This window comes from Lagopus muta, chromosome 5, assembly GCF_023343835.1.
Source record: "Lagopus muta isolate bLagMut1 chromosome 5, bLagMut1 primary, whole genome shotgun sequence".
Taxonomy (NCBI): Eukaryota; Metazoa; Chordata; class Aves; order Galliformes; family Phasianidae; genus Lagopus; species Lagopus muta.
Genome location: NC_064437.1, coordinates 5,379,242 through 5,405,432, shown reverse-complemented (window position 1 = coordinate 5,405,432; position 26,191 = coordinate 5,379,242). Strand labels below are relative to the sequence as shown.

Below are 26,191 nucleotides of genomic sequence, written 5' to 3'. Positions count from 1 at the left end.
GACTGATTCAGCAAGGCACAGCAGGGGGACAGTTTGTCAGAATTCATGTTTCTAAATACTGGAGTGAAACCCAGGAGCTCTAGTTCTAGTTTCTGGCTCCTCCACTATCTCCGTGTTGTAACTGACAATATAAATGGTATAACTCCCTTCCCCATCTAACTGGGGAGAAGAATATGTCTTTATTCTGGATTCTGTCGTGCTTATTTAGATAATGAGCTATTTAAGAGAGAATCAAAGTTCACGGATGTACTCCTGAGATCCCTGGGTGCTGTAATCGACTTTGGGACTTCAGGCACTGCTGCGAGAAGACCTACAAGCAGTAGTATGTCCTGATACATTTCATCACTAAACTTCTAAGCAGTGTAGCTTTTGCAGAGGTTTGGTCACAAACAGTTTGCATTTCAAACAGATTATCTGATTCCTGATTAAAAGAACTGAGACTAGAGCTGCATAGTCTCTGCTAACTTTTAGTTTTGTCCTAAGGCTCCAGAACAAAAGACTGACATGAGGCAAACAGTTTCATCCGTGCTGAAGCTGAACTATAGCCCAAAATAATGATCATACACTCAGATCTGCAGTGAAACTGAAATATTTTTAATTCCAAAGTGGACTCTTGTTGTTTTTTCTGACTTTATCTCAGACCATAACATTTCACCCAATAATACCTGGAGTTAATTTATAACTTCTGTTTGAACTAGATTATTGCCTTGTAGAAAGTTATTTAATCCTAATTTGAAATGGAGAGCGCACCCTCTAGAGGCTTCAAAGAGGAACAAATTTTTTTTTCCAGCAAAAAAACTGAAAAATCATATATTCCCATGTAGCATTTGGGAATCAATATTTGTATAATTACTCTCAATAGTCCTAACAGAACTGCTTTATTTTCAACAGCACCAAGTGTCTGAACCTCAAGCCAAAGGACAGTGGCACACTGTGACCCAAATCTATGTTTTCACATAAACTTATGCAAAGAGAATAATTCCTGAATTCTTCTCAGTTTTCTAACCAACTCAAGCTTCAAGACAACTCTTAAGCATATGTGAAAAGGCTATTGTTATTCTAAGGAGAATTGCTAACTGTGTATATAGTTAAATGCATGCCAGACTGAGACATTTTCCAGATCTGTTTTCCTCTCTGCACCAGCAGCAGATGCCTGCAGCACTGGCTTAGAAAAAAACACATTTATTACTGTTTTAAAGACATGATAATGTCACGTGATGCTTACACCTCGAATTATGAGGCAAAGTGTGTTTCAGTACCATCAGACAGAGCAATTACTACAAACAGAGAATTAATCTTTTCAGAGTAAAGCAGAGGAAGAAGAATTTGAATTACAGGTCAGCAGTATTCTCTAATGATTGAAGCAGAAGACTGAAAATGAGTTGTAGTGTTGGCTCTCTGTGAGAGCAGACAAGCTGAATGAAGGCATCCTTTGCCATCTTGGTAAGGCTGTTGCCTTAGGGCACAGTGATTAATATCAGGTGAGCTCACAATGATGCACAGCACTTCTGGCCCTTTCTCATGCCAGTGGAGGTGAGGCAGCTCAGATGACCTTCCCTTGCCACCTGAAGTGGGATGCTGTGGGATCACAGCATCTCTAAGCTGGGTTGTACACTGGCAATGTCTCCTTACATTTTACCTGTCCTGCTTAAGAGCCCCAGGTATGATGATGGCTGCGTCATGCAGGGACACGAGATTAGAAAGCTCTCCCCACATAATCAACTTGTCCTAAGGTTCAGTTAGCAAGACTTAGTTAAATTAATGCAATTCCTTGCACACACTATTGTTTAATTAGAATTATTTAGCTTAAGGCACTCATTGTGCAGTGATGTGGTTAGTGACAAGCAGTGCTCGCTATGCTACTGCAAGTCTGACTGCTTTCACTTCTGTAACAGCAGTGCAAAGCACTGAGTTCTCTCTGCAAATTTTCCATAAAAGCTGATCATTCCCTGGTTCAAGTGTCAAATCTTTAGCCAAAACAAGACACAGACAACAGCCAGATGTGCATCGCCTTCCTATCAGATGCAGACACAGCCCTTTGCCTGAGCCCCAGGACCTTGGCTGAGGCAGGGGACTAGCTGAAGGACAGCTGGATGGAGCTGGACCTGGGAGAGATGGAGAGGAGGTTTATGGGAGAGGCAGAAGTTTGTTACTGCCCCAGTATGCCTCATAAGGGAATTCTGCTTCAACACTGTTAGAGTTCATTAATATTAAATGGCACGTTTTTCTGATTTGTGATGATGGGATATAAGGTGCTATGGGATTGCAAAGTGATAACGTAATTATTGTGACATAACCTGCTGTAACCTACTGTGTGAATGTGGATTATTGTGAGGAATGGAATCACACTGAGCAGTCCTGCTTAGGTCTTACATGTCATGTACAAGACGGAGCACTACAAAGAAATATGCATTTAACTGCTGATGATTTCCACTTTCTATCTCTGCTTTATAGCCTTAATTAGAAGAATTAAGAACAAACTGAGAATGCTCGAGAAAGGAAATATCATGCAGTTAGTAGCTGGATTAACTGTTAGACAAATTCGTGGAGGATTAAAGCATTTTATTTCTTTATCATTCTTTATCCTAGGAATTACAACTACCCACATAATTCTGGATCCTGGAATGCTCCCAATAATTTTTAATATATTATGCACTGTGATCCAGTCTTTGAGACACAATTTATCTAGAGAATGGTTGACCTGAATGTGTTTGCCAGAACTTCAGCTTATTTTTTATTTTAAGCTGGTTTACTTGGATTGAAAAAATCCAGTATTAGCCAAAATTTAGTTTTGTTAATTAAAAACACTGAAGGGAGCAATCTGTGGAAGAAAACTCTAATGCACAAAAACAAATAATAAGAAAGTATGAAACATCCACAGATACTCAGGAGATGAGAGGGAGCTTATGGATTCAGACAGGCCTCTTGGGAAACATCTGACAAAGCCTTGCTGTAGAGATACACCTTGCTGCAGGTTGATGTTTGTCCTCCTATCTTCCAGGCATCCAACTTGAAATCAGACCAGCCCTGCCACATCTCTACTACCTTCACCAGGATGAAGTTATACCCATGTGGATCTGGTATCAGGATCATAGAGTGAAGCTGTCCCTCTACTCAGAGCAGGTACTGTCATATGCTGCATTAAAGACACAGTCAGTACTTAAGAAGTAATAATTGTTGCTGCCACCACCTATAAATGCTCTGGTGTTTATTCAATTAAGACAGTTAAGCAGATAAAATATTTCTAGCTTTCCAGTTCCATTTTCTGATTGCTTATAAAATACAGAACACAAAATAAGACTGTGGGAAACAAAGTGGTTTAGGATTCATTTCTCTAGCACAACTGATTGTTTCTAACCTCAGGGACACAATTTGGCATTCTTGGCAAAAATAATTTCACACAATAATAGAGAATTATACATAGTGAATAAAAGTGAGGGGTGTGGAACATGTGTACATTTGGGTCGAAGACAAGGATATGACTGTAAAACAGAAACTGAGCAATATGGCTTTTGGTTATGCAAAAAAATTAAGAGCTAAATACTATCTGTCCTGAGGAAGAACAGAGGACACATTTCCCAGAGCATCTTCTGCTTCAGGAATTCTGCCAGACAGAGCAGATGAGTTCAACACAGGTTGAAGGACTGAACATATATGAAGCATATGAACAATATGAACCTTCTACAGACCAGACTTACTACTGAACCACAGATGACATAGCTGGCCTGTGTTTGCTGTGCTATCAGCATATACAGACGAGTGAACTACTAAACACTTCTTAGTGCATCCTGCTGTGATGCACAGGCTGGTCTATTCTACTAGCAAATTTTGGAATCCTTCCCTTGTTTTTGTATGAGATGAGGATTCAGGCCTAAGGATATACCAACAGTTAGAAATGAGTATGTATGACTAAAGCAACAGGTGTTCTGCAATTATACAGCCATGGAATCTAAAGAAAATCCTGCAGACTTGTAGTAAACACGGATGGGTCTAATGAGCTGCTCTGAGGGTGCAGCTTGTAATATGTGTAAAACTGTTTAGCACCTTGACTAATGGACTAATGGGAAGCCTTTTTCCCTCCTCCATTGTCTCCCAGCAATTCATCTAGCCATTAACATTACTCACTCATTTTTGCTCCCTTAACTTTCTGCTCTTTTAGGAAGCTAAATTGTTTTAGAAAATCATTTTTCAGCTCAAGCAATGCTTTGGTAGTGCCCCCAGAACGAGTGCCCTCCTGCTGTCTTCAAAACCTTGCTGACTGCAAGAAGGATGGTAGTGAGACAAATATCAGCACTGCTAGACTATTTTCTTGCTCATGCCTTTATCCAAGCTGTCCATGAAACACAAGTATACAACTATTGGAATAGACAGTTTGATGGCTCCTGGATAACTTCTATTACAAGTAAAAGGCCAAATTCTGGTTATAATTATACTACTGAATGTCTGAAATACTCATTTGGAGTCCTGACCACATCATCTGTTGATTCAAAGCGCTCGGTTTTTGCAGATCTTTTTAAAGAAGTTAGGCCAGCAGCCACAGGTACAGCAGATGTTTCCTTGATTCAGAACACCCATTCCCTCTGGGGCACTCTGTGCTCTGCAGCAGCAATCTGGTTTTGCTCTCAGACTTTGATGTTATCAGTACCTAATCCCTGCCACACCAGACAGTCTTTGGCTGCAGTCTCCCACGCTGCAGAATTAAAGCCACCTGACTGGGTGCTTTTGCAACATATGTGTCCTGGTAATATTTTACTGGCCTATATTTGTGTTGGGCATAAAGCAGCTTTGGACACTGCTCTCTGTACTGTATTTCTCACATTTGAACTAATGTAGCTTTGCAAGAACATTGTTTTAAGAGTGGGTTTTTGGTAGTATTCAGTACAGCAAAGCTATGGAGACATTAAAAATGGAGTCTGAGTAGATGATGAGAGGAAGCATAGCAGAAGACTGAACAGCACTGTGGTTCCTGTGTATCCTATGTTTTTCCTATAATCTGAAATCAGGTGTCTCTTCTTTCTCAGTGACATTCCCTTAACCTCAAAGATTCCTTTGTGTTACTCTCCTGTGTGTGACTTCCGTCATCAGCTGTGTAGACTCCTGACTACTGTTACTGTACCACATGAGCCACAAATCCTGTCCTCAGTTGTATAGGAATACATCTGAAATAGCTTCCTGCTGGTGTCAGTGGGCTTCATCAGGGTTTGCACACCTAAAATCAAGGGCAAAATTTATTGCAGCAAGTCTGAACAAGAGACCTATCTCAGGGTCCATGGAAAGTTGCAGACTGCACATAAATAATCATCTCATTTGGACAGAATGGAAGAAAATAGAATGGTTCAGTTGGAAAATATCTACAAAGACCATTGAGTCCAGCTGCCTGACCACTTCACGGCTAACCAAAAGTTGAAGCACGTTATGAAGGGCATTATCCAAGTGCCTCTTGCACACTGTGCCAACAACCACCTTGCTAGGAAGCCTGTCCTTAGTATCAATCTCACTATCTTGGCTAAAAGCACTGAGCATGCTTTTGTAAAATAAAAGCCTTGAAGTACTATTATTATGATAAAAGGATGCTAGCAGAATGCAAAAATCACTAATCAGAACTCAGGCATTGTGTCGTGTTTGTCTTTTTGCATATCAAGGCCGAACTAATATGGAATCAGTTTGTCAAACACTTAGACATTTTACATGTCCTGAGGTGACGCCGCTGCACGGCATTTCAGTTCCAGTAAGGGATCAGGAGGGTGAACCCCCTTCTCTTGCTTCTTCTGAAAAATAAAGTTCTGCACAGCTCTAACAGTGCTACCATTTTCTGAAAAGCTCATTCTTTGGGGTGAAAGCACAAATACACCACATCTTTAGGAATCTTGAAAAGGAGAAGTCATATAAAAAGCAGCATGACAGGTGCAGTGCATTTGCACTATGGTTTCAGGAAAGCAAATTTATCTAATAGAAAATGTTCCTTCATTTCAGAAGATGTCCGGGCCAATTTTCAGGAGGATGAGTAATTTATTCCTTTTTGGTGCTGAAGCTTTCCTAATGCAGTTTTAACTCATGGCTCCCATGTGTTGTCTGCTTCAAAGTCCCTCTTCCCAGCATCATTTTCATCCTGCAATTATCTTTTTTCCATGTTGCTTTCCTTTTATGACAAATAGGTACCATACATTTAGGGACTTCAGAGCACTTCAGGCTTCTGAGCAGCTTGAACTTCTTAAAAACTAACTAGAAGAGAACATCTGCTCACACGCAGTGGTGAACAGTGCTGGCATCAGGCTTCTTCTGTGAGATAAAAGAAATCTGGAAAACTGAAATGATTAAAAAATGCTAGTTTGCCACAGGAGATAGACGAATATTTCTACCATAGGTACACAGTGGCTTTTGGTAAAAGATACTGGAATGTAGGTCAAAGCTATTAAAAAGAAAGTTATTTAATAGTTTAAACTCTGAGTCTTTTAAGGCACTCTTAAATTACTGCCTGCATATACAATTCAGTCTTCAGCTGTAAACTTCTTTAAGTGTGATTCTTGGTTTTGCAGCCTGGACTTCTTTCTAACTACAGCAGATATCGAACTTCTCCTGCCCTGTTTTGAAGACATGGAATTTCTATACAAAGTAAAATAGGCTTGAGAAGAGAGAAAGGAAATTATTTTAACAGTGCTTGGGATTCCCATGAAAATATAAATCCTCTACTTTGCTAATATTCTCTTCTAACTATTAATGGCATATTTAAAACAAACAACACAAACAACAACAAAAAAACCAACTACACAACCCAACAGCACAAATCACAACAAGGAAAAACCACTTTCAGTTAAAGTGAGCAAGTCTAACTCAATCTCCAGGTACCTGTTTCAAAGTCTATTAAACTGGATGCAGTCCTGAATAACCAGAGGTAAGACCTGCTCTGATTTATCCTTCCAGTAAATAGTGTATGAACTCGTGTTAAGGCATGATTTGATCCTGTCTGTATTCACTGAGTTGTTTTGTTTGGAGCTTTTGAGCTCAACTGGCTCACAGTATTGTTTTGTGGTGCCCATTTGCACACATGGTAAGCTGTGTATAAAACAGGAAGGTGAACCTCCAGTTTGGCTTGGATTTGTTTCCACAAGTGGATGTTTGTAGTGTTTAATCATTTGCCTTTATCTCATCGGCCAAAATTTGATTCCATTGATGACAAATGCAAACAGCATGATTTAAGTGGCAATGAAATTCACCCACATAAATTTAAGGTATATGAGAATGACAGCTGAGCGTGGTGGAAATAGTAACTGCCATTGTAAATAGTGCAGTCCTGTGTAACAGATCTTGTTTTACAAACATTCGCCCCCGAGCTCTATGCATTTTTCTCTTCTATTTGTAAGGTGGACATAAGTTCTCGAAGAAAACACACAAAATATTTTCAATTGGACATTATTCTTGTAAGTGCAGCCCTTTTTCTGTCCCTTTAAACACTTTCTCCTTCATTTCCTAACTGAAAAATGGCCACTAAATATTCACTTTTTCTTATATTTGGAAAAAAAGTATAGAGTTAATTTCAATAATTCACATGGAAGAAAGAAAGGCAAAAGTCTGTGTTGATTCACTGCAATTATTTCCATTGAGATGCCCCAAAACCACCTTCCTAGAACATGACACTGGTAGCTCTCATAGAAGCTGGGAATATTTCCTCTGGGAAATACTCTATTTTCTGAATGATCCTCAGTGAGGTATTTTTTCCCATATATCTCAGTTCTCCAGCTGTAGGAAAGGAAGATGCCCCTTCCCTACCTCACAGAAGCAATCACATCATGAGAGTAAATACATTAAAATTCATAAGGCACCGGGTGTTTTGAAGCTTTAAAGAGAACAAGATGATGATCCTTAGCCTAAGGATTTGTATTTTTAAATATGGATGAAAATAGGATTTCATGAGCTCGTACCAGAAATCTTGACTATAATTAAGGCAGATTTGTATATCTGTCTCAGCTCAGTAGTAAAATGGCAGCTAGAGAGAACTAGAGAGAGAACTTTAGAAGGGAGTTCTTTTAGACAGTTCGTTAGAACTGCACCTCCTGCAAAGCTTCAGACTGAAAATGACCATCTGAATTCTTTGTGCCCAGCCTAGATCCTTGCACAATGCCAAAGAAGAGGGGCAAGTTGTGGAAGGGGAGACTCCTGCACAGGCATGAAAGCAAACTAGCTGGTTGAAGGGTATCTTCCAGAAACAGAAAATGGGTTTGATTTAAAGCTAGATCAGAGTAAAACAATAACTCAGATACTTAAGTCCACAACAGCACTGAAGATTTTCAGTGCAAAGGCTAAAACTGTGTATATTATGCTGCATTCAGTGGCCTTTCTGTCTAAGCTGAATTCAGGAGAATGTCAGCAGGGGCAGATTCACATCCACAGATCACATCCCCCATCTCTGGGAGTTCACTTTTGAATGGAACCTTTTCAAATACTTCTGTTGAGACTTAAAATGGCTGACTTGTGGGTACATTTTCTGAGGCAGTAAATTCAATATGTCAATCAGATTACATATGTCCTGGATGATGTGAGGTTTGGAACCGTTTCAGAATCATGTGGTATTGTCCTCATTGTGTCACATACACTGGAGGTTTTGTTACTGTTTTTTAACATAACAAATACGTGGGGGAAGCATCACCTGCAAAATAATACTGTATACATGCTACATTATGCTATCACCAGATTCCTCCATATACCATCAGTACTCTAGAAATGTGAACACTGGTTAATGTTATAGGTGTTTAGAATGATGATGAGGCTCTGCAGTAGTTCTTTGCCTTATTTCTGATTAAAACCATTCCTGAAAGCAGAATCCTCACCCAAAAATTCCAGAAATTCAATTTCTAGCAACATCCTTCCTCTGTTTCCAGCAACATCCTTCCTCTCTGCCAAAAACTCCAAACCTGACAATGTCATATATAACATCACAAGAAATAATAATACATGTCATCATTTCAAAGTGGCTTCATATCTGAAATAAGTGAGGGCGAATATGTGTATCACCATGCCAAGATTCATGCACTCCACTTGTACACTTAGCATTCTTTTTTTTTTTGAAGAATACCAGATGCTTCCTGTGCAAACTTCTGTGCACATGTGCAACTGATACATTGAGAGGAAATGAATGAATTGAGAAGATAAGCCAATCTGGGCCTGAAAAGATGGTCTCCAGCTGTGAATGGAAGTGATTTATCGCTGAGCTGAAGGATCAGCTTTTCCAGCTCAAACCAGCAGATACATCATTACATTTAATCCAGACTTCCACACAGATATTTAGGAGTCTTGCAATTGACTTCAGCAGAGCCAGGATTTCACCCGTAATGTTTATCTAGGCTGAAAGCCCACTCCCCACAGTTGTGTTATTATTTATTTATTTAGTGAATGTGGTTATTTCTGTAGTGGAAGAATAAAAACCATCAGTATAGACTCAGGGTAGAAAGAGAGTGCAGCTGTGGATGGTTTTTAGCACAGCAAAAAGGGAGTGAGCGGCTCATAGTCCTGTCATAGTTGATGTCTGTGCAAAACTGTGAAGACTTCAAGGTTTAAGACCTTGTCCTCAGGCCACAGCTCGTCCTCAGGCATTTATGTACAAAACATTGTCTCCAGAAACCAGGAAGAATGAATGTAGTTACCGGATTAAGTCCAGCAGTGCATCTGCAGAGCTCATGATGGGCTTTCCACCCTCCTCAGTGCTCTCCTTCTGTGCGGCCCCACCAGGATGAATGATGGAGACCATAATTATTCCCACAATCACAGCCACAAATGTTGTCCACAGGTAATAAGTGACGGTTATGATACCCAATCGACTGGAAGTCTTGGCATCCAGGGCTGCTAGCCCAGACATTAAGCTGTGAAAAGAAAACACAAAATACATGGCACCTTATGCATAACATCAATGCAACAGAAAGCCTAATTTCCTATTATTCCATTTGCATCTTACGAGATCGCCTTCATATCAGTGCTTTTGGAAGCTTGCAGTAATACAAAGCTGTAGACTGTGCATCTTAAAAGATGTTTCCTTTGTGCCATATGAGATCCTGGTTTCCTGAAGGAACTTGCAAGCTCAGGCTGCACACATGGCAACCTAATCCTACTGACTGCTCCCTGAAGATTGAGGGACAGTTTTACACCTTATGTTTGATGGTCCAGTTCACAGGAGTCATAGCAATAATCAGTCAGGCAAACTTAGGCATGAAAGCCTACACATAACTTCACAGAACTGTAGAATAAGTGATTGGAAGGGACCTATGAAAGAAATCTGATCAGCCCTTTCATTCCTTCCCATGTGAAGAAAGACTGTAACTTCAAAGTTAAAAATACTTAGGGGCAAGTTTGACATACGGTGCATTTTTCACCTAAAAGAACAACAAAAAACCTTTTCCTTTTTTCTAAACCCATACACACCACAATAGATTTTTGCTTCAGTAGGGGTCGTGCTGGGGAACAGACAGGCTCTGTAACTGCACTGTAAGCAGACGAGACTCCTTTGTGAGCCAGTAAAGCACTTCAAGAAAATGCTGTGGTGATCTCAACCTCTTATTTCCCCTTTGGCTCTTCCCACAACTGCCAGAAGATGGTCAGAGGCCTCACAAAGCTTGTCTCTGCCATGCTATGTAACTCTCTGCCATGCTATGTAACTATCTGCCATGTAGTTTCACCCCCACTAACCCTCTTTTACAGGCAAATTAAGGCTCTGCTTGATGCCTGAACTTGCCCTTGCTGCTCTAGCATAGACCCTGCTACTGCTTCCCAGTAATCAGAGACTGAGATGTTAGTTTCTAATCACACCTGTGTTGCCTGGGGCTTTAAATTAAGATTTAGCTTTGAATAATCTGATGTAAACTCTTCTAAACATGCATCTCTGGAAAACTAAAGTTGAAATACAATATTACATTTACTATTTGATGTGACCCCGCTGCCTAGATTTATCATAAAGACAGAACAGATTATCAAGCTTTTCCTGATAAATAGTGATGTACTAAGCTGCATCTCCTTGAATGAGACCTTCTTGACCTCACTCTACTCATTGAGGTTGTCTAGAGCCAATACTAAAGTGCAGCTTAACCTTTATAGTACATTTAATGAAATCAAATGGATGGGGTTTAGTGCTCAGGTTCCTGCTCTCCACTAGATTAATTAAGAAAATGCATTGCTTTTCTGCATCGCCACTCTCTCATGTAGGACAGTTTTTGTTAATGCTACAGGAGCAAGGGAAAATGCTGCCTGCACTGTGATACGATCATTTAGAAAATGACCATCTTGATCTCTCTCACTTTTGTAGCCATTTTCTTCCTTCTCTTTGAACATTTCGATAAAAATTCCACCTTTCTTTTTGCCTGTAAAGCTCTGTTTACAAACACAACACTACATACTAAAAATGAAAAACAGTAGCAGCAATGATACTTCCTTGGAAGACTCGATATTCTAAAGCACTGATTTAAATGTTGTACGTGTCTCAGAATAAACTAGCTGGATGTTTTCCACAGTAATTATTTTAAGTGTTCATCATAGGTATATTATGCGGGGAAACTGACACAAGTGGTACGAAAGCCTTGACCAAGCAGATCTGCAACTATTGGGTAGGATGCCACATAGAGAGGGGAGAAGGAGTACAGGTTTTTTTCTGGTGCTGTCCTGAAGCCATTATCTCTGTGGAAAGACAGTCCTTGATGTCACCTGTGTTGTGTTTGCTCTGCAGAGCAGTGGGAGATAACTCTGCTGCACACGGTGCTTGAACTGTCATGACTATTTACCTGGGAAGCGTGTCCAGGAGAACTGAAGGCAAAACCTCCTAATTAAGCACTTCAGTGGGTCATGTGCATTTGAGGGTGCCACCTCAGCCTCAGCCATTTTACAGTTAGATCTGGGGAATGATGTGCAGCTAGAATCTAATCAGACATTGGCTCGTAGGTGGCAAATCCTGAGGGGGCTAATAATGAGATTGCTCTGTCTTGGGGATATTCATTAACAAGATCATCATCTGTAATGAGATTATCCTGTCACCAGATAAAGTCATGCTTGCTTCATGCTGTGATGAGAAAGTTCTCAAAAGTAATTAACTATGGAGATGCAACAGAATCACAGAATCACAGAATCACAGAATTGTAGGGGTTGGAAGGGACCTCTAGAGATCATCGAGTCCAACCCCCCTGCCAAAGCAGGTTCCCTACAGCAGGTCGCACAGGTAGGCATCCAGGCAGGTTCTTGAACATCTCCAGAGAAGGAGACTCCACCACCTCCCTGGGCAGCCTGTTCCAGTGCTCCGTCACCTCACTGTAAAGAAGTTCTTGCGCATGTTTGTGCGGAACTTCCATTCTGCCATTCTGCCCCCCACACCTCAGATATTTATAGACCTGGATCAGGTCCCCTCTCAGTCTCCTTTTCTCAAGGCTGAACAGACCCAGTTCACTCAGCCTTTCCTCATAGGGGAGATGCTCCAGGCCCTTCACCATCTTCGTGGCCCTCCGCTGGACTCTCTCCAAGAGATCCCTGTCTTTTTTGTACTGGGGAGCCCAGAACTGGACGCAGTACTCCAGATGAGGTCTTACCAGGGCAGAGTAGAGGGGGAGGATCACCTCCTTTGACCTGCTGGCCACGCTCTTTTTAATGCACCCCAGTAAGCCATTGGCCTTTTTGGCCACAAGGGCACACTGCTGGCTCATGGCCAACCTGTCGTCCACCAGGACACCCAGGTCCCTTTCCGCAGAGCTCCCCTCCAGCAGCTCATCCCCCAACCTGTACTGGTGCATGCAATTATTCCTCCCCAGATGCAAGACTCTACACTTGCTTTTGTTAAACCTCATCCGGTTTTTTTCTGCCCAGCTCTCCAGCCTATCCAGGTCTTGCTGAATGGCAACACAGCCTTCAGGCTGTCAGCCAATCCTCCCAACTTCGTATCATCGGCAAACTTGCTGAGGGTGGCCATTATCCCCTCATCAAGGTCATTGCTGAAGATGTTGAACAAGACCAGACCCAGCACAGACCCCTGAGGAACACCGCTAGTTATAGGCCTCCAACCAGACTCTGCACCACCAACAACGACCCTCTGTGCTCTGCCAGTCAGCCAGTTCTCAACCCACCTCACTGTCCACTCATCTATCCCACACTTCCTCAGCTTTGTTATAAGGACGTCATGGGGGACAGTATCAAATGCCTTGCTGAAATCAAGGTAGACTACATCCACTGCTCTCCCCCTATCCACCCAGCCAGAGACAACATCATAGAAGGCTACCAGGTTGGTCAAGCACGACCTCCCCCTTGTGAACCCGTGCTGACTACTCCTGATAACCTCCTCTTCTCCCAGTTGTCTGGAGATGACATCCAGTACAAGCTGTTCCATCAACAGGAGAAACTGTGGTGTGATGAAGCATGAATCAAAGTCTGGGTTCAAATAAAGCTGCGTGTTATTCATGGCCTGCAAAGTTCAGTTTGAAGAAGGAACCAGTGGAAGCAGTTTTAGGAAGGCTGTGGAGCATCAGTGAACATTTTAAGCCATTGCTCAGACTAATTTTCAGGAAGAAATGTCTGTAAATAGTCAGAGATTGTAGTCACTCATTAAGCTTTTCATTTGACTTCATACATTTGATGTCAGAAGTAACAGAACAGAAGGCACCAAGATTAGCAGACATCACAGTTATTGTATGGAATAAGGAATTCGGAAGGAGTAGCTTCCTACGATCACTGGTCATGTTCAGGTTTTACCTTTAAAACTAATGTTCATTAGACACTCTTGGCTATATTGCTACCTTTGCCAACAGCAGCCCAAGCATCTTCTATGACTGAACAAAGATGTTTCTGTGCCCTTCAGAACCAGACTCTTAAGAAACACAAATGAGTGAAAACCAGGATGCTTTAAATTCCTATAAATCCTGAGAATCTGATTAGGCTTGGAATAGCAGGGCAGATTTTTGATTTATAGGTTAAAATCACCTGACTTCCCATGTATTTAAGTAGCTTCTACAAATATGCTTCATGCATAGCTTCCATAATATGATTGCCACGTAGACAAGAAAGGAATAACACAATGAAAACCAACCTGCAGCTTTTCTGAATAATTACGACATTTCTCACTCATTTAATCAGTCTGGCCAAAAAACGAAACAAGAAAAAAAGTTCTTACAATTTCATATTTAGGGACCATTTCTTAGTTTGTATTGAAAAAAATACAATGTCAAGTTTAAGGCCTCCAAAATACATTTGAATTAGTTTTGGATGAAATATTAAACCTCGTAGAGCGGGATCTAAGTGAAATCTGATTTCTATGATTTAAAAGGTTTTTTTGCACCTTGCTTTGAAACATCTGGTACTGGATGTAATAACAGGCATCAAAACAAACGAAACAGCCCCACGACCTCTTTATTTCCTGCGTAGGTTGTTCCAGCTACATGTGAAAATGATCCTTCTGTGTTGTTCTTTTTTCTGCTGACTAGAAGAGTCTGCTGTTTTATTCTATGATCTTGTTCGTCCAGCAGATCCTGGATGAAGTTGTGTATGCTCAGAGATTATGCACAATTTAGAACAATAACCTCCAAATTTGTTCTATGTCCTATATATCTGTGTACATATCTGCCCTATGGTCCTTGGATTTCTGTGGCTTTCAAGCCTCTTCAAAGTTGTGTTTAATAACCTTCAGATCTCTTTGTGATATAAAACTGATGCTTCATGGTATTTGCAGGAAGAGATTCTTCCTTAAATTTTATACTTCTTTTCTTAACAAGTAAAAAATGTCCAGTTTGTTTTGTTTATTTATTTACTTATTTATTTATTTAACTAAGACTTGGGCAACTCTAAATCTACTCTGCTTTGTTTTCAGTAAATAAGTTGTTTCCATTCAGCCAAATCTGTCTAATCTCCTCTCCCAACTACTTTCATTTTTATTGGAGAAAGAGTCAGGAAGGCAATGAATAAGATGGTAGCAGTTTGTTCAGAAGCTGGATGTTGAAAACCATTAAAAAAATTTATTTACTTGCAGCATTTTAGTGGGGTTGATATTTAAGGCTTAATTATTTCTTTAAGACTTCAATTGTTTAATTGTTTGCTGTTAGTAAAAAAGCTCAAATAAACAACAAAATAGGTACGTTATTTTCTCTAGAATGGCTTGATTAAATTTTTTTTATTTGGGGGGAAAAGTCTCCATATGATTTATGAAATGTTACAATAAATCATGTCTTTATTGGATCTTTGTTGAGGGAGAACAGTGAGGAGGATCAGTGGAAGATCCAGTGAAACTTAGATGAAGCTCTTAGAGGGAAACTCAAAGGGAAAAGGAAGATGTCTGTATCTCCAGAAATTATTCTAAATGTGACTAAATAAAAACACAAGGTCAGTTACTATGTTGTTTTAAACATTGGTAACAGTACAAGCAAATGGAACTATTAAATACTATGTTTCATGTCTGCTTGGAGAGAAATCTGTGTAAAATGCCAAAAATTACTCTAGCAGGCTTTAAATAATGAGGAAGGGAATTCTTTCAATATCTTGGAAATCTAATTAGCCCCTGCAAACAATTAGCTAAACTCTTGTGAGCATCTCTAGGCTTTTTCTGGTCGTCACTGATAAGCATCAGAGTATTTATGAAGTATTTTATTTACGTACAAAAACAGAACTTTCTATTCTCTCTGCCATTCTCTTCTTTTTTTATCTGTTGCCTTCTGATAAAAAGCAATTTTTTTACTTCCATCAAGACCAAAACCTGTCCCCAGAAATGGGAAATACAAGGAGCTGCAGTAAAGACTCCATTCTGCTTGTTTATTTTGTCTTCCTCGCCACCAGAAGCCATCTGGATGTTGCTTTGAAATAGATGGATTATGGATGAAGTTATCAGAAAGGATTAGTGTGATTAGAAAGACATTAATCCTGTCAAGAAGTAATGGTCAAGTATTAAACACAAGCAGTTGGTCCTACAATCATGTTTGTTTTCATTCATCCCATTCCCACTCTCCCATTCTCATTTTGTAATTGCATGCCATAGAAAAGACCTGGCTAAGCAAATTCTGCCAGTGAGGCTGCGAAGCTCCTCTAACAGCTACATTAGAGGGGATTATATTACAGTCAAGCATCATGAAAGTGAAGTGCAGGCTCCACTAATGCTGCTCCATTGGGCAGGCAGGCTGTCTTGTAGCTTTTTGTCAAGGTCAGTGCCTTTAACTTTCAACATGGTAATAATCTCCATTTCCACAGCTCAAGCCATTTACTCATCTTAAAATGCTTCACTAATATAAAAATCTATCATACAGAAAGGCACTATTTATCTTCTACAGACAAGGAAACAGCAAAATTAAGGCACTTGTTTAAACACAAATAATTTGTAGTGGAAATTGGCAGCCTGAAGCTATCTCTGTACTGTCATGGACCATCCACACTTCCCTCATTGGTGACCGGGCTGGTTCATTTCCATGGAGGTACCACTTATAGAGAAACATCTTGCAACAATGAAAATAAGACACTTCACAGTAATGAGAGAAAGAAATAAGGAGCCTTCTCTGATTCTTCCTACAGTTTGATGCTTGATACTGCTCTTAGTCTCCAGTAAAGTTGAAATGATTTTAGTAGCAGGGATCAGAATGACTTTTTCTTTCCAGGATATTCTTCCCTTTTTCTAACATGATGGAATACCAACAGAGCTAGGTGCTGCTATGACTGTGACAGACATGTCTGCTGCTGACAACATACACCACAGAGACAGTGGTACTGGTGGGAAGACCGAAGCCATTTCTGCTTTACCTGCATGGTCTTCTTTTACTTAAAGTGACATCAGTTTTTTATCTCCAGATGTCATATCACACTGCACAGGAAAAGACGCCTCCTGTTCAGACATGCACAAACACACTAGTTGGCACATCTGTCAGTCTCTACCTGTATACTTGTCACACAAGAATCACACTATCGCAGAATCGTAGGAGTTGTAAGGGACCTTTGGGACCTAAAGCATGTTCCCCAGAGGAGGAAAATGTCCAGGCATGTTTTGTCACTGGTAGCTATTTTGCTAAAGACAGTGGCATCCCAAAGGTGTCAAGCATGATAGAAAATCTTGCCCTCTGTCTTCAAAAAGCAAATAAAGATGTCAGAAAATCAAGCTGTCTGCAATATGCTATTTGCAGTAACTATGTTTAATTATACTGCTAGGCTTCAAGAAAAGAAACCGAAACTAATAAATCTACATTTCTAGCTAATCATGACATCCATTTTTTTGAGCAGGAAATCAAATAATGCACTGTATTTATTAGTGTGCTACAGGGAATCTGTTCTTACAAACTAATGCAGAACAGGCAGGACTTTGCTCAGCACACAATGAACATCAATGTCCAATGGCTGTTCTGCCACTACTTCCTCTCCAGTAATCCAACACGTGAAGCCAAAGTGACAATCTGTGAATGCTAGAAGGAACAAAGAGTAACTTTTGATCATTGACTGACGAAGAAGACCTGAGACATTATATTACAGCACACGCAGAATTCAGGCCGGCAGGTTGACTTTAGCTGTTCTGATAAAACATTTCCTAAATTCAGAAGTTGGGATGCAAATAAAAATAAATTATCTGTTAAGTATGGATGTGAAGCTTCCATCTAGGGAAAGAGCCAAGAAACTCAATGATACTTGATTTTCTGGTCAGACAGTTCTTTCAACTATTTTTAGATTAAGAAAACACCAGAAGGATTTGGAATACAAATTCCAATTATAAAAAAGTCAGATTTATTCAACTGTTTATTGATCACACATGGCTCCATCCTAAGGAAACAGAAGGATTTCAGCCAGCTCCTCAAACTTTACATGCCACTGCCATTTCTTTGCAAGACATAAACTACTTCATACTAAGAAGACTGCAGAAGAATTCTGGTCACAAACTATTTGAATCCCATTTGTAAAATCTATCAGTGCTCTCCACACTCATTCACTTTGTGACTCCAGATGTCTGCTGCACATCGTTACACCCCTACTGATACTGCCTAAATAATTTGTATGGAACTGGTCCAACTTTGTCATTATGACATGAAAAACTCTGCCGTATGTCATTTTTCACTGAAAACAGTTTATGCCAGTTAAAAAAAAAACAGCAGAAGACCACCATCCCTGGGTGTGTTTAAAAACCGTTTGGATGTGGTGCTCAGGGACGTGATTTAGTGGAGGGTTGTTAGAGTTAGGGGGGCATGGTTAGGTGGCGGTTGGACTTGATCTTTAAGGTCTTTTCCAACCTTAGTGATTCTATGATTCAATGATTCTATTGGATCTGACTACTAAATATGATATCTCTAAACACATGTAGCTACAAGAAAACGTTAGTTTATAATGTACTGAAACCTTTGAAAATATCTGAGGCATGGAGAGAGGATTCATAAGGTCTCCTAAGAAGGTAGAAATCAAATTTTCCTCTACAAGCTCATGCTTAAACCTTACAGCACCATCTGGAGAACTTTTGGGGTGACCTGTGATCAGTTCTGCAGTGCAATAGAGATATGGGTAATTTAAAGTAGTTACTGGTGTTTGGTGAGCTTCCTCTCTGATCAATTCTTACCTTTGAGTAGAACTTCCCATTCACTTCCATTCAAGTACAGTTCTGCTTTTCATTTGAAAACTTTACACATTTATTTCCTTAAGTTTTCTCCTTAAAACTCTCGTCTCTAGATTAATTCTCTCCACAGTAAAACTGCAGATAACATATCCTAGGAAAGGGTTAACACCTTATTCTCACCAGGGTGAAATTTATGAGTGTTGTTATTTCTATTACAGTGATACACACAACAGGTGATTCAGAAATGGGATGATATACATGCTTTATGTTACCATTCAAGTATTCTCAGATTTTCCCACACTAACCCAACAGAATGTTCTTCTGCTGGGTAGTCCTGTTCCTGAGTGCCAGTATTTTTCTATTGCACTTCATTAAGCCCCAGAGCCCAGCTTGGCCACTGCCTAAACATAGCAACAGTGACTGATATTTAGCAAAGAATGATTAGAGGCAATAGTTTAACTCATACACAGCAGAGAAGACCCAAACCAGAATGGACCAGAAGTTCATATTGTCTATCCTTTCCTGTTCAATTTTCAGTTCCAAGAAAGGATTAAAAGAAATAGCACTGAACATACTATCATTCATACCAAACCAGTACTTCTGTGTGAATGAATTTTAGCTAGCTTTTTGGTTTAAATTTAATGATAGATTAAAAAAAAAAAAAAAAAAAGAGAGATAATTTCATCACCTTGTAGAGATTTGTATCTCCCTTATGAATGGACATGATGTTGGCTATATCAGTCACAGATTCATATTCATGGTAGAAATTTCAGATTGCAAAATTCAGTTCCGGCCTCTGAGTGATCAGGTCAAATTTTTCATCCCTAGCAAACTGTAAACTTAAGTAGTAAAACAGACAAATTCCAGTCTGTGGTGTATTATCAGTTTCATCTTCAGATAACAGCAAGCAAAACAGTGCATAGCACAAATTTCCCAAGCCCCCGGCCTGTCTCACAGCATCACTAAACCCTAAACTCTCAGAGAATATTCTGTTGCAAGAAGTTACTTAGGGTACATCTACCCAGGCAACTGCAGACAGACGTGGACACGCTCTGTTTTCAGCCTGGGCTGCCAAGACCGGTCCAGAAGCCATGGAGCCACAACAGCTCTTCACACACAGGCCTGGGAGCAAAGCCACGCTGATGCGGCTCTGTGGCTTCCGGCTCAGAGCTGGTGCAGGTCTGCTTGGCTCATGGGCCGAGTGAGCTCACATCTGCCTGCACCCAGCGTGCCTCCACATCTTACAAAGTCCATCCACACAGTTGTCAGCTCCTCAAGTATAGCTAACAGGTTCTGGTATGGAGCAGTAGAGCTGAACAAGAACAGAATTCCATAAATCAGTAAGAGCAATATTTTTCATTAGTGGGATGTTAAAATGCCAGTGGTTTCCCCTAATCAAATAACTGAAAAAAAAATCATATATATATATATATCTACACATATATATATGGGTAAAAGGATACTATGATGGAGTAATTTCCTAACTAAATGACCCACTCAGGAATCTGAGCAGAAGGATAAGGGATTACCAGAACTGATGGCATTATGGACAGGAATCCCCTTAAAGACAGTTCTATATTTAGCATATCATATTTAATTCAACCAACAAAACCCCAAAAGTATCAAACATTTATTACTACCCCTAAATGAACCTTTAAAATAAATGTAATTTTTATTAGCATACATCTGCTTGAATTAGGAACAGTACACTTAAAGGACAGAGGACTTTTTCTAAAAAATCCAGGTCAAATTCGTTATTTAGGTGTGACTATAAAGGGAACAATCTTTCCTTAATCAATTCTGCACAAAAGAAAGGATCAAATCTCTGCTACACAATATTTCTTAATTATGAAAAAAATGGTTATTGTTAAATAAATTTAAAATCTAATAATTATTCTGAGATCAGAACAAGATGATTAAGTTCCTGTAAGGCCTGTGAAACTATACATCTGGATATAGGGAAAAAAATAATCTGTTCACTTCTAGTGTTATCTGGACATACTACCCACAGGCTGCAAGCCTTGGTCTTCCTAAGCCTGCCTTCTCCAGACCCTGGGCACAAGGGCAGAGATGCTCAGCAGGGAGTGGCACCACGTGAGTTATTGCACTGTGATGGTCAGAGTGCCAGACCTGCACACAGCCAGCCCCTGTGCCGGCCACTGCTGGCACTGGGAGTGTTTGCTTTAGCAAATTGAAGATGCTGTTGATGGGAAAAATGGGTGTTTGTTTCTTTCTCAGTCTTTGTTTAGTGTAGAGTACAAAGACATTGGCATTAGATTTAAATTTCGAGCACTCAAAACTTGAGAAACTGAAGTGATAAGCAAATATTTCTGATATTCAATTTGTCCTGAAAGCAATACTGCAGGTGAAGGATAGATGTGGGGTGAAGGGAAGCCGAGGAGGGGGGGGAAGAGCTTTTTGTTAACTATATTGAGCAAGAGATTTTCTGGTAGGTAACACTCCTAGGAAAAGCCTCAAAGGCCTCCAGATGTGCTACTACTGCACTGGAGCGGCTGCAAACACTCCGCTAACAGCTCGTGGTTCCTGGCTCTTCCAGACAGAGCCATCTCCTGGCTGAAGTGAGGAAATTCATTATCTGGAGACAAGGCTGGTTAACAAACGAGCTCATCAGCAGATCACAGCTAAAGATCCATGCTTTTTTAAACATATCAGAGCACTCTGGGCAGGATGCGCTGAGGTCCACCTCTGTCACTGCTGTGAATGTGTGTGCCTGTTTGAAAACCTGAGATATTTGCTGAAACCTTTTGGATATACAAGAGAAAACACACTATTTGCATTGCAGTAATCAGCAGAAGAGAATCGAGGCCTCTATCCCAAAAAGAATCAGAGAACTTCGGGTCTGCAGATGATCTTTCAGCTTTGTTCAGTCTAAGACAGCGTTATGTGTTCAACCGTGAATTCATGTTTGGCTTCTACTCTCTCTCAGCTCTCTTGTTTTTCCCATTTCCAGTATTAAAAATAGTATCCTGTGTTTGTTTATACCTGCAAGAAACACTGTGCATCTGGTAACTGCAGGGTCTAAAATCTGATCTTGTAGCAAATATTCCTAGGGCAGATATAAACTCTGTCAAACTATTTATCTTTCTTTATGTTGTTTGTGTAGCTATTGCTATGCAGCTACCTGTTCTCACCACAGCAAATTCTGTACATCACGAGCTTACAGGGATGAGCAGGGCTAAAACTCTGAGCAAAGGATGGGAACAAGCAAAATATACTTCTTTTAGAGCATTGTATGATGCTATAAAGCTTGTTATGTAACCAGATAACTGAAATAATATCAACTTCCATCCTTAATGAAGGCCCACATCAAGCCAACCCCAAAAACTCCCGTGGGGCTCAAACTGGCTGGCTAGTTTTACTGGCAGTTGCTTTTCAAGACTTATGTGTATCCAGAAAAACAAAAAGTAAAACCACAGGTGACAGGAAACATCAGAAAGAGCCACAAGAGCACTTCCAGGTGCTGTGACGTAAGTGCATAAGCTAAGGAACAACACAGTGAAGAAACAATCTCCTGATGTTTGACTGATTTCTTCTGCAGGAACGAACTTTTAAAATAAATACAGTTCAGAGATTCCTGAGTATCTCTCCTTTCTCAGAGAAACTGCATGCAAAGTTCCCATTTTAACTATCAGGTCACAAGGACAGCACAATTTTTCAGCCACTTCTATATGAACTGGATTTGAGCTAGTGACCAGTGAGAGATTTTCTAGTCTTGTCAATCTTCTGAACCACACACGTGGTTCAGGACTGCATAAAACAAACAAACAAAATGGATGTACAAGAATGTAACTACATCTGGACTGTTTTTTTGTTTGCAGAACTGCCTGAAATTTCAGAAAGGGCTAGTTTGTTACAGAGGGAGTGAGACTCATGCTGACCTAAAAGAAAAGCTAATCCCTTTTAAGTTCTCTTCTTTAAGTTACTTCTCTCCCTTCCTTAAAAAACTGAATTCAGCAGTTCTGAGTACGGCTCAGCTGACAGATCCGTAGGTAACCTACAGCAACTGCAGCCTGTGTCAGACAGCTCTTTTGCACTGTGCTGCTTCTCCTCCCAGCACATCAAAACACACAAGCGAATCTAAAGAACAAAACATTTTAGGGAAGGCATGCAACTCTACTCTCTTCTATCATTAGCACATCACTTCCTCATGTTACATTGATGTTTTCCTAGGAAAACTCTCCTTCCATCTCTCCAAAAAAATCTTTTATCATGCACTGATGTTTTCTAGCAGTGTGGGACAGAACCAGTTATGAGTCTATGGTCATCTTGTCCATGTTAGTCATGCAAGGACATGAATTGGCTTCATTCTGTGAAAAACCATGGGAAGTGAGATGCAAAGGTGGCATTTAAGAATAAAATTAGTGCTGGATTTGTGTTTTAACTCTCAGTGATCTAAGTCTAGGAACACATCTTTCTCTTAAAATGAAAGATGAGTTTTTGACATATCTATTAGGTTCCAGAAGCTGAGGCTTCAAGGAAAGCCACCAAATATTACAAGATCTGTTAAGGTAAAGTTAGCTTTGCTACTCTTCATGTCTCCTCTCAGCACTGTGTACATGAGAGGGCTTTTGTCCATCTTACTGGTTTGGTTGTTACTGTAATCAGCTGGAAGACATAAATTTAAAGGGGAGAAAAGCTTTCCACAGGCAGCCAGTTGAGCATCCTGAGCATTGGGATCTAGATCATTTACTCTGGCACCAGCAAGGTGGCACCATTCAAGCTTCCACCTTTAATGTATTAAGAAACCACTTTCACTTCTACCTGAAGCCAGGCATACATCAGTAACTCACTGGACATATGTTTTTTCTCCCAGTATTTCTCACTCTGCAGCAAATTTCTCAAAGCACTGCAAAAGATTATAAACTAAATATGCTTTTTCATCTTCTTTGTGTGGTGCATTATTTCAGTTGTTTAAATTTAAGGTAGACTTTTTGGTATGGTGGGGTAAATGTTTTCCAAACACTTAACTTCTATTTCTATAGTACCTGTATGAAGTATTAGAGAAATGTTCCTACTGATTAAAAAAGATGGTCATAGCTCTACTTTAAATCTTAATGTGCAGCAGTTCCTGGCTCTCCAACATTTATTCAGTTAAAAAACAGTGGTGATTGCATGCACTATTTAGGAAACTTCAGTGGCTATTGGAACAAGCATTGTCTTCACTTACCTTGAGACAACCAGGGGGAGAATCAGCATTTTCAGCATCCTCATCAGTAACTCACCGGGAAACTGGAAATAACTGATTTCCTGGAAATACACAGAGAGATGCTCACTGTTTTGAGACAGCCTGCCCTTGTGAGTCCTGCTACAGCTGTTGGTCAAGGGATATAAGCAGGTAAAATCTGCAGCTCTAGTAGGTAAGGTGGCAAAGACTGTATGCTTTAAAAGACTATTTTAAAATTAATTAAATTACATACTGTGTCTTAATTCAACAAAAACACACACAGCATTTTTCCTTTGTAAAGTAAGACAAAAATGAAATATGCTGCCTCCCTACTGTGAATAGGTTGCCCTGAATAATCCTTTTATTCTGCATTTCTTGTGTTTTGCTAGCTGTGTATGAAGCTACTGACTGGACACAAAAAGTGTTCAGACTGCAGTTAGGGCAGCAGAACAGAGAACTGTTTTAAGGTATTGTGTTTACTAAGTGCCATCATTTTTAATTGAGATTTACAATGTGTACTCAAAGCATTCAGCAGTGCCTGTTGTCCTGTTTACTGACAGATGGATACAGCAGTAAGAAACAAGTACCTGCAAAGAGCTTAGCTGAAGTACACTGGAGGAGAAATCCCCAAGGGAATTTAATATCATGGTTGGTTAAAAATGGGAGATCTCATATTTATTAATATAAAATACCGTCAGTGTAGCACAAACATCTGTACCTCCGTACACCTGACGGTGAAAATTATTGCCAGCGTTTTCTTTAGATGTACACATTCCAAACTAACATAAAATCCAACAAATATACTGTTTTTAACGTGCATGTAGCTTATTATTATCACGCTGTTACAGTGGGGCTATACTGGATTTATTAGTGTCTTAAAGACCAGAACCTCTGCCATACACACAGTCTGAGAATTGTGAAAGCCCCAAGGAGCAGTATGTAGATTAACAAACAAATCAAATTATACTAATTGAACAAGCACACAGACATGTTTTTTACTTGAAAAATCTATCCTGAAGTTCCACAAGTTGACGTGCCTTTTGTTATGTAAGCATTTTCCCTGCAGTGATGCACTCTGCGGTGCCACACGTACCTGCTGGGAGAGCCGCCTCGTCCTGAGGAAGAACCCAAGGAGACAGCCAATGGTGACCGACAACACCGAGAGGATGAGCAAACCGTTCCTTTTACAAACATCCTTGATCCGAGCGAGGATCGCATCCAAAGCCACCGCCATGGTGTCCTCCGTGCTCCTCGGAGAGGAATCAGCATCCCATGGAGAGAGAATCCACTCGCTCCTCTTGCTGGAGAGGAACAGACCTCGCTCTGTATAGATCAGATCAAAGCACTTCCAGTTCTGCTTAGCTGACCTGCAAGGTCACCCCTCTGCCAATCGCCACCAAGCAAGCAGCTGGCATTATTGTTCCAAATTAATACCAACAATCCTATTATCGACTACATCATTAAGAGCCTGCAAGAAGATTAGGGGGCTCTGGAAAATTAGAACGGAATGCAGTAGTATTTCTAAAACAAGACTGCTTCAAAACAAAGTGACATGCTCAGAGCACTCTCTGGTCTTCCCAGTTTGGGGTCTGGCCGTCCACCCTACAAAGGAGCAGTGAAGTCATGCTCACCAACACAGAGAAGGAACGTTACCGCGCTGTTTTTCTGTGCACGGCAGAGTGGGTGACGTTTTAAACAGGACTATCACAACAGGGCAAGCCAGGTAAAACTAGACTTCATTAATTAAAGCAGGCTTGGATTTTTTTGTTTTCCTGACGAAAACAAGAATGAAGGTGCAGCGTAAGAACCACGCATCGATCAGAAACCAGAAGTATGCTGAAACACGGAAGGGAAAGCTGCTGGCATTTGGCATCTATTATCCTGCAAGCAAAAAGATTTCACTTTTTGTTCCACCACTCTGTTGATTAGAGTAGGGCCAATTTACTTTCAGAGGATTATCAGAGTAAGCCATGGGGATTGCTTTCCTTTCCTTCACCGTGTCTGCACTCAGTACCAATGCTGTTTTTATGAGCAAAAATACAGAGCCATGACTGCTCACCGCGCTGCACTCACTGAAATGCTATGCAGAGCCCAAGATACTGATTGTTCAGTATTTTTATGGAAAATACTCCACAGAACACAGTATTTGCAATGCTTTGTTTTACACTGCAAGGCAGTGTGTGTAGGTACGTGCTCACGTGTGAGCAATGGGGTGAGCCAACAGTGAGCTCAAGGGTCAGCAAAGCGTCCTCCTGGAAGCACGAATAGGACGCGGTATGGTCTGCAAGGCATATGGACACACACACACACCAAACACAAAAAATATACGATTCTGCGTGGTGAATAGGAGTGCTGACAAAGCAACACAGTCATGTAAAATTTTATTAATGCTTATGCAAGAAAGTACTGAATTCATACTGCCGTCTGAGCGCGGACACAAGGCAGACAGGTTTGCTGCCGTTCCGGAATGCACACAAACAGGGGAACTGCAA

General features: G+C 40.4%; 1 protein-coding gene across 1 annotated transcript in view; it reads right to left on the bottom strand.

The window, feature by feature from the left end:
• SLC1A7 (solute carrier family 1 member 7) overlaps nt 1-24,933 on the bottom strand; it is a 45,121-nt gene extending 20,188 nt beyond the window's left edge. The window contains exons 1-3 of the mRNA XM_048945300.1: nt 24,793-24,933; nt 23,703-23,782; nt 9,639-9,854 (exon numbers count right to left, since the gene is read on the bottom strand). Of these exons, the coding sequence (XP_048801257.1) occupies nt 9,639-9,854; nt 23,703-23,782; nt 24,793-24,933 (437 nt within the window). The remainder of the gene's footprint in view (nt 1-9,638; nt 9,855-23,702; nt 23,783-24,792) is intronic.
• Nucleotides 24,934-26,191: the final 1,258 nt, after the last annotated feature.